Below are 9,250 nucleotides of genomic sequence, written 5' to 3' on the forward strand. Positions count from 1 at the left end.
CGAGGTCACCCAAAAGTGGGCCCTCACTTTGGGATCCCTTGACCAACTAGTCTGTGCCTGGCACCAATTTCTGCTGGCAAGTTAGGGGTCCTGTGGAATGTTTCCCACGTGCTGCCCAGCCAATCACCAGGCACATCTACATTATACACACATTTTTGTATGTGCGATATATTTCATTACATGTTTTCAAGGTTTTTTGTTTTGTTTTGTTTTGTTTTGTTTCGTTTTGCTTTGCTTACAAGTTTTTGGCAATAATGTGAGAAGAGAAATAAAGTTTGGGGGCAGAAGTTCCTCCTTCTCTAGTCTGAACAGTGATGTCTCTGGACAGGATATCGATGGGCAAGGAGGGCTGTAGGCCGTCGTCATCAGGCTGACTGTGTTTCCCACAAATTGCCCACTGAGGCCTGTTCACCCAGAGGACGGCACTGAGCATAATCAGAAGCAGGGGCACCTTCAGGAATATGAGGAGCAGGAAGTGGACGCGGTCAGGCAGGGACCTGTAGGAGGAACACGGTGACTGGCAGGAGTTTCCTCCTCCACAGGAGGCCCAGGCTCTGCCTCTTCCCCACCTGCTATTGTGCTCAGGTCCCATTGCCTCAAAAGTCAGTATCAATGTCCAAGCTGGTTGGTATCAGGGCCGGACAGCCCCATGCTGAGGGCCACAGACTCCTGTCCTTCAGCTCAAGAGTTGACCTTGAGCGTCAGGACGCAGCAGACGCAAGAGGATGCAGTGGTGAAGAACGGAGAGGAAGGGAGACCCCCGGAAACAGCTTTCTGAGCCCACAGTCCTCAACACTCACAGGAACTCAGCTCCTGCTGGCCCCGACTTCAAGGATGAAATGCCCCCTTTGAGTGAATTCCTAGCTCAAATTCATCTTGACTCACCTTCAATACTGTCCATCATGGGAGCAGCTCTTCTGCCGAAACTGTTCAACAACATCAAGCCCCAGGAGTGACCCCCCCCCAAGTTCAGCTCATTGGCAATCCTCTCACACCCTGAGTCCCAGTACTTAACACCACCTCAGCTTCTCACAAATGTTGTGTCCCCTCCCCCACACTGGGCTTTTGTTTAAGCTCTTTACCTTCCCAACCCCTTGCCAGGCTCGCAGCCTGAAGGGTTGGCTGATGCCTGCCCCTCTCCACTGATGCACTGGGCCCCTCTTGCAAACCCTGTTGGCACCCTGGTTCATGTGCTCTTTGCCTGCTTGAGCTCTGGGCAGCTGTGGGTAGTCTTGGACACGCCAGTGGTTTCCCACCTCCAACTCGCTCATCTCTTTGCCTGAGGGCTCTCTCTAGCTATAGGAGTGTGTGGTTGCTGAGCAGAATAGGCCAGAAGTGCCACAGAATCCATGGTCCCAAGAGTGACCCTCTCTCTGCCTGCAATATTCTTTCTCCAGATTCTTGCTTGGTTGGCTTTCCTGCTTCCTTCAGGTCTCTGCTCAAATGTCTCTTCATTTGAGAGGCCTTCCTTCATTACTCTAAGAAAATAGCAAAGCCCGCCATCTTCCTCCACCATGAGAATAGATGTATGTGGATCACTACCTCAACTTCTTCACCACTTAGTGGGAGAGTTCTGAGGAATGTCTTATGTCCTATGTGGTATCTCCCAGGGCACCCAGTGGGACAGAGCCCAGTTACTAGTGTGATAGCTCCTTTTGTCAAAGTTACACTTTGCTGGCTTTTTCCACTTCCCAGCTCCCTCACTATACTTCCTGGGATCACCTCTCCATAAATGAATTGCACGTAAGTCCTTGTCTCAAGATCTGATTTTGAAGAAACTCAGACTGAAACAGTCTCTTGGTTATTTGTTTTCAATGAATCTTGATTCCTTTCATCATGTCCCATAATCTTCCCACATGCCCCATCACCCTATCCTTGACACCTGCTTAATTCTCCTCCGCAGGAATTATTATTAACGGACATCTTTCTTCCATCTATCTATCTATCTATCTTTCCATCCATCTGTCATCTATCCATCCATCCATCATCCATCCATCCATCAACTATCCGTATCATCTAATTGTCTGTCTTTCTATCCATTTACCCATTGTCTAAATCTACCCATTTGAATGGGATTTCCTAGCATTTACATCAGTTCCTGGCACATAACAAGCAAATTAAATGCTTGTTGAATAAGTGAATAGTTGAGGAAACTTGCATCTAGGAAGCCCCTCCCTAGGGAAGGAGCCAGGCAGTGGTAAAGGACACTGGGACACACGCATGTTACCTTGGTGTTGGCTGGATCTGTGCTCACTACCAGGGACGTTGGAGGTCCCAATGTCACAGAGCTCTTGCTGCTGGAGGCTATCGTGAAGGCTGATGGTGAAAAACAGAGGCCCAGTGCCCGGTGCATGATTCTCCCTAGCTAGGCACCTGTCACCTGCAGGGTTCTGAGTTCACAAAGCAGGGGGAACTCAGGGAAGGGACTGGGCTGGATGTTCCGGGACCACTGTCTCCCCTTTGCCAGACCCAGACCTGGCCAGAGTGTGGCATATCCCCACCCCACGCCATCCCAATCTGCTCTGCAGATGGACAGGTTATAAACCAGGACCAGAGAGCCATCGCCTTCCCCATGAAGCATTTCAGTGTCCCTCATCTCACTGGAAACAGGAGTGTTTGAAAGTTGGCACAAAAGTGAGACCTCAGGTGCCCCCTCTCCAGCCAGTGCAGCCATCCTGCCTGGTCCCCCTTGGCAGAACATCGGAGAGGTCGATTCAAGGAAGGTTGAAGGTGGAGACACGCAGTCTTGTGAGGACAGGAGGGCGGCAGGAGCCCCTTGGGCCTGATAGAAGCACATGTCACAGGACCCTCTGCAGCGACACCAGCCTCAGTCCTCAAGGCCCACAAATATTGTCAGGACCTGGGGCAACAGCAGGGGCTTTGGATGTCATACTCACACTGTCCCTCACACCCTCACTCGCACACACACTCTCTCACACATGCATGCACACACGTGTTCTTTCACACACACACACTCCCACCCACCCATATTTCCCACACACTCACACCCACACAGCGCGCCCACTGAGTCTCTAAGGCACAAACACTGGGGCTGGCTCTTTTCTCCCGAGCTGAGATTTCCTCAGGTGCTCTGCAGGCATTAATTAGCTCAGATCCCTTCTTCAGGGGCACCGGAGGAAAGTAGGGTCTTACCTGGGGGAAACAAACACTTGAACCTGGAAAAAGAGGTCGGGCAGGAAGCCATTGAGTCCTTCTTCTCGCAGTATTGTCGCGATCCCACATCTGTATTTCCCTGCATCATCTGTAGTGAGGTTCTCCAAGGTCACTGTGAAGGTGAGGTCTGCAGAATGGTCCATGATGGACACACGGCCACTCCGCACCTCTCCCTCAGACCCTCTGGTCTCCACCATCTGGTTCCAAAGTAGCAAGCATGGTTGTCAGCACCAGTATTTGGTAAATGCCTTGTATTTCTCCTCATACCGGCACTGCACGCTCAGGGATCCCCCCTCGGTGCCTGTCACAGTGCTGGGGCCCCTCAGAGATGAGAAGCCTGAAAAAGACCATCGGTGCTTTCTTCACCTGAAGAGCCTTGACTGGAGGGGCCTTGAGGGTCAGGTCCCCTGGAAACCCAGAGGTCACCCTAAGGCTCAAGGAGGGAGGGGTCAGGAACCGAGAGGTATGGGTTGTAGGTGGACACAAGGGGGAGACCTCTGAAGCTCCCTGGTGTGAGATTCTGAGACACAGAGAGCCTGTGTGGGCTCAGCTAACTTAGAAGTGGAGGGAGAGGAAGATTTTGGGTGACTTCAGATAGGTTCTGGGTCCCCAGACCTGTCAGTACCTAGAGAAAATGGCTGTGTCCATCAATTACCAAGAACTGAATGAAGCCACTGAGTATATTCTGAATAAACAGATGGATGGATGGTTGGATGGATGGATGGACAGATGGAATAGAAAACAGGAAGCAAGAATGGGAACAAAGGAAGTCCAGATGAAGCACAGTATTGAGAGCTAGAAGGAAGCCTTCAGCTTCTGGCTATGTCCCCTTCCCAAATGATCACCTGTAAGCCCCAAGCTTATAATCCCTGCTTGTATAGGTGGGACCTCCTGTTCATATGTCTGGGTCATGCTGGAGATGGGAGTCAGCCAGGGGTAGAAAGAGACCATCAGGAAGGGGTTCATTTGGGCTCTGATTCAAGGACATTCACACTCGATGTCCTTCCTGGGACAGAAACCTGTGGCAACACTTGCCATCACCTGACATCTTTAGGGACTCCCTGCTCCACACTGTTCCCTTCCCCACCCCTTGGCAGCCACCCACCAGCCTTGCCATGCCCTGGGCCTCATCTCTAGCTCTTCTGCCAAATCCAAGGTTTTGACATTGTCCTCCCTCCCCCAGTCACCCAGGAAGCTCCAGTATGAAGTGATTAGGACCCAGCCCCCTAAACCCTGTGCTTCCTGCCATGCCGGTCCCAGGCCCCCGAGGAGTCCTCATTACGCCAAGGAACAGCTATTGTCTGATCTGTTCTTTTTTTGTTATTAAAAAAATGTTTTTATGTTTATTTTCTTTTTGAGAAAGAGAGAGACAGAGCACAAGCAGGAGAGGGGCAGACGCAGAATCCGAAGCAGGCTCCAGGCTCTGAGCTGTCAGCACATAGCCCGACACGGGGCTCGAACCCACAAACCATGAGTTCATGACCTGAGCTGAAATCGACACTTAACCGACTGAGCCACCCAAGCACCCCATTGTCTCATGTGTTCTTAACAAGGAAGGAGGTTAACCCAGGGCAAAAGGACAGTGAGAAATTATTTGGGCAAAATACCCAACTAATTTTTGCTTCCTCATTTTAAATACCTTGCATTTTCTCACTGGATTTCCCAGCAAGCAAACTCAAGTGGCTCACTGACTGATATTCTACATCACAAGGCTGTCTGCCTCTCCCACCGATAATCTGCAAAGCAGTGGTTCTCAGCAAGGGGTGATACTGCTCCCCCAGGAGACATTTGGGAATGTTTGTAGACATTTTTGGTTGTTCACAACTGGAGGGGTGGGGAGTTGCTCCTGGCATCCAGTGGGCAGAGGCCAGGGATGCCGCTAAACATCCTGAAGCGCACAAGGCAGCCCCTCAACACAGAATGGTCCAGCCCCAATGCCAACAGTGGAGAGACTGAGGAACCTTGCTCAACGGGGCAAAATGCCCCAGTCTGAGGCCCTCCCGACGCAGGCTTCCGGCTGGGGGGACTGGGAGCCACAACACTGAACCGTGTGCAGTTGCTGCTGTCCCAGGCTCAGGCTGTGGGGGCGCTGTTCTCTGCGTTTCTGATGGGGTCGGGGACGCTTTAGGACTGGCTTTCCACCTTACCTACTCTTTCAGTTGCTTAAGTCCTAGCCTTCGAGATCTGGAGCTGCTTCCCCAGGTCTGGGTAAGAAAACATTGTTAGAGATGCTCTGTTACACCTAGACCCTGACCTTGACCCTGAGGCAGCCCGGCATCCCCTCCCCCACCCCCGCCCCCACAACCCTCCTTGTGGTTTTTCTTCCCCACCTTCTCCTTGCTGAAGCATGAGGGCTCTCTCCCCCGCTGTCTCAGCTATCTCTGGGGTGCTGCACTGCTCCTCCCCGGCCCGGGTTCTCTCTAAGATCCTACAGGACAGTGCATGCTCTGCACCCATCAAGCCCCAGAGGCTTCCTACAGCTCCAATTGTAAGTCGAAGCCTTTGGTAATCTTAAAAAGAAATAAATATAAAGTAAAAGAGACCTGCCTGTTAAGTGTAATGGCAAGTAACCGGGTAGACAGAGAGAGATTTATCTCCTTTAGAAGCAGGAGGATGGCGTAGCTTGAGGTCTCCACAGGCCCTCTTGTGTATGGCCATCCCGCTGGGCTTGTCTCTGTTGCTGGAAGGTCATTGTCTACAACCCTGGTGAGTGTGTTTTCCTTTTGTCTGGTCTTAGTCTTACTGGTCAACCAGCTCCTGTGCGGCCTCTTGCCATGGGGCAAGGACTTTTGGACTTGGGCTTACAGACCAATTGAATTATAACTCTTATTAAATACAGAAAGTGTCAGGGTCCCTAGGTGGCTCAGTCCATTGGGCATCTGACCTCGGCTCAGGTCATGATCTCATGGCATGTGAGTTCAAGCCCCCTGTGAGTTCAAGCCCCCTGTCAGTCTCTGTGCTAACAGCTTGGAGCCTGGAGCCTGCTTCGGATTCTGTGTCTCGCTGTCTCTCTCTGCCTCTCCCCTCTCTCTCTCTCTGTCTCAAAAATAAATAAAAACATTAAAAAAATTTTTAAATAAAATTTTTTTAATGTTTTTATTTATTTTTGAGACAGAGAGAAAGAGAGAGAGAGACAGAGCATGAGCAGGGGAGGTGCAGAGAGAGAGGGAGACACAGAATCTGAAGCAGAAGCAAGTTCCAGGCTCTGAGCTGTCAGCACAGAGCCCGACGTGGGGCTTGAATTCACAGACTGTGAGATCATGACCTGAGCTGAAGTCGGACACTTAACTGACTGAGCCACCCAGGCGCCCCCATTAAAAAAATTTTTTTAAACAAAAATAAATAAATACAGAAAATCTCCTAAGTATTATTGAAATAAGTAGGAAAAGAGAACCTTGAATTTCTGGAGGCCACCCTTGAGACTTTAGTTTGGCTTATCAGAATTCAAGAATGAGGCTTTTTTCCCTGAACTCTTCATAATCTAAATGCCAGAGTGATAAACCAAAATGATCCTAATCAGTATGTACTAGTTGAGACTCAGCATAATTTTTTTTCACCTGGCTGATCACATCAATAAAGGGGGAGGGGTGGGACTGTGTCTTTTCATGCCTGAGGATCACAGGGTCACTATGCAGGACACACATGCTTGATACAGGCCATTTCAGATTTATCTTAGTAAATGTAACAAATTACTTTTAGATCCTGAAATTTGTAATAAAATTACTTTATCTTGATTACCAAAACTGGATGTTTAGAATGTGCATTAGTTTTTAAATTTATTATTATTATCATTATTATTATTTTAAAGTTTATTTATTGAGAGAGAGACCAAGCAGGGGAAGGGCAGAAAGAGAGAGGGGGGGGAGAGGGAGAGAAAGAGAATCCCTAGCAGGTTTTGAGCTTTCAACACGGAGCCCAACATGGGGGCTTGAACCCATGAACTGTGAGATCATGACCTGAGCCGAAATCAAGAGTCTGTCACTTAACTGACTGAACCACCCAGGTGCCCCTAAATTTTTTAAATTAAATAATCTCTGTAAAGCAATATTATTTAAAAGTTGGTCAAGTTTTAAAAGTCTAAAGTGCGTTTTTCTGTTCAGCTTTATCACGCAGAGTATCTTTATGTTCTGAGTTTTAGTGTCCTATTTTGGGAGTGATATTTATATTAAGGGTCTTTTTTGTTGTTTATTTATTTTGAGAGACAGGGAAAGAGCACGAGTGGGGGAGGGGGGAGAGAGAGAGAGAGAGAGAGAGAGAGAGAGAATACCAAGCAGGCTCCATGCTATCAGCACAGAGCCTGACTCAGGGCTCAATCTCATGGGAGTGATATTTTTAAGGGTTTTGGTGCACCTTGATTAATACAGCTAGAGGTGGGGAAATGGGATTAATGAAATAAAGATTTTTCCTCCTTGGGCTCTGACGGTTAGCACTGACATTGGATTACTCTGATTTCTAATTGCTACATTTGTGTTTCCACAGGATCAGAGCAAACTGGTGAGTTGTCTTGATTCTTTCCCCTTTTATAACAAAATAGTGTCCTTCGTGTTTAAAAACAAAAAAGAGAGAAACATCATTTATGGAAACTCTCAGACAAGGATGGACAAGTTTCCAGCAGTGTCACCATCCAGCAGCTCACAGTGCAGGGCCCCTGGGGCCAGCCCAGACCTGTTGGAGGCACAGAACCCCCCATGGGGGGTGCATCAGCACCTGGGATACATGAACAGCTATTCACAAGGAGGCTTATGTAGTAAGTGACCATTGTATTATTTTTAAAAAGTGATGACCTTGACTATAATTGTTATAAGAAGAGCAGTGATCTTGGCAATAAACGTATTCTCTTTGAACTTTGGTTGCCTTGCATGAATTGGTCTAGGGTAAATTATTTGCCTGTCTCTGCATCATGGTCTCCTGTTTTCATAGGATTGCAATAAAAATTGGATTAGATTATGGGGAAAACTGGGTGAACACATCGATTAGCCCAATTAGTATTAGCTCTCTGCTCCCCTCGCCCTGGCCTGGTGCATAAGACATTATTCCTGGGGTGTCTGGATGGTTCAGTCTGTTGAGCGTCCAACTCTTGATCTCAGCTCAGGTCTTAATCTCAGAGTTGTAAATTCAAACCTCACGCCCAACGTGGAGCCTACTTAAAAAAAAAAGACGGGGTGCCTGGGTGGCTCAGTTGGTGAAGTGTCCAGCTTTTTATTTTGGCTCAGGTCATGATCTCACGGTTTGTGGGTTCGAGCCCCATGTCAGGTCCTGCGCTGGCAGCACGAAGCCTGTTTGGGATTCTGTCTCCCTCTCTCTCTGCCTTTCCTCCACGTCTGTTCTCTCTCTCTCTCTCTCTCTCTCAAAAATAAATAAATAAATAAACATTTTTTTTAAAAAACAGCCTTCTTGATTTTCAAAATGGTGGTCATCAGGATTAAAATAGCCAATATCTTTAGGGCTCAGTACGTGCTCACCTGTGGGAAGCATCAGCTTACCATCAACTCCTCTTCCTCTTCGTTTGGGTGAGGTTTTTCCGAGCTCACCCCTTCCTCTCTTTGCTTGTGTCCTCATCTCTTCCCTTCCCCATCACCAACCTTTCCCCACACCGTTGTCACCCAGACCTGCGCCCAGCCCCGCTCACCTGGGACAGAGAGCAGCAGCAAAGCCGATGGCAGCCACATGGCCCCGTCCCTCTGGGTGTCTCTCTTGCTGCAGCTGGAACCCCTCCCCCAGGGGCCGCTCACCACATCCCCCTCTTCTGTATTTCTTAGCACTTCTCTGCTTCCTTCTTCAGCCTCTTGGTTCTGTTCTCAGGACTGGTCAGAAAATGGGGGAAGCGAGGGGCTCAGGGCATCACGTGGCCAGTCGATTACTTGCTAAAATTTTCCTCAGAGACATTTGAATGCACGGTTCTGGTTTCTGCTTCCTGTGAGGATAACACCCTTACCATGACTCCACCACAGCCAACACACCCGCCTGCCACAGCAGGGAAGGGCCCACCTGACTTCCTTCTAGATTTTCCGAGCAAGCCCTTCCCTCTATGAATAGCAAATGTCCTGTGGCTGGCGTGGCTGGCGGGTACAGGCAT

At 49.1% G+C, this 9,250-nt stretch overlaps 1 protein-coding gene across 1 annotated transcript; it reads right to left on the bottom strand.

Moving 5' to 3' along the window:
- Window positions 1-359: 359 nt before the first annotated feature.
- LOC112864486 (protein CD300H-like) lies at window positions 360-9,022 on the bottom strand. The gene is given in 4 exon segments (XM_086687980.1): window positions 360-497; window positions 2,228-2,316; window positions 3,154-3,511; window positions 8,804-9,022. Coding segments are annotated over 4 exon segments (531 nt in total). The 5' UTR covers window positions 8,844-9,022; the 3' UTR covers window positions 360-453.
- Between the last annotated feature and the right edge of the window lie 228 nt (window positions 9,023-9,250).

This window comes from Puma concolor, chromosome E1, assembly GCF_028749965.1.
Source record: "Puma concolor isolate L17-30 chromosome E1, mPumCon1.1.hap2, whole genome shotgun sequence".
Lineage (NCBI taxonomy): Eukaryota > Metazoa > Chordata > Mammalia > Carnivora > Felidae > Puma > Puma concolor.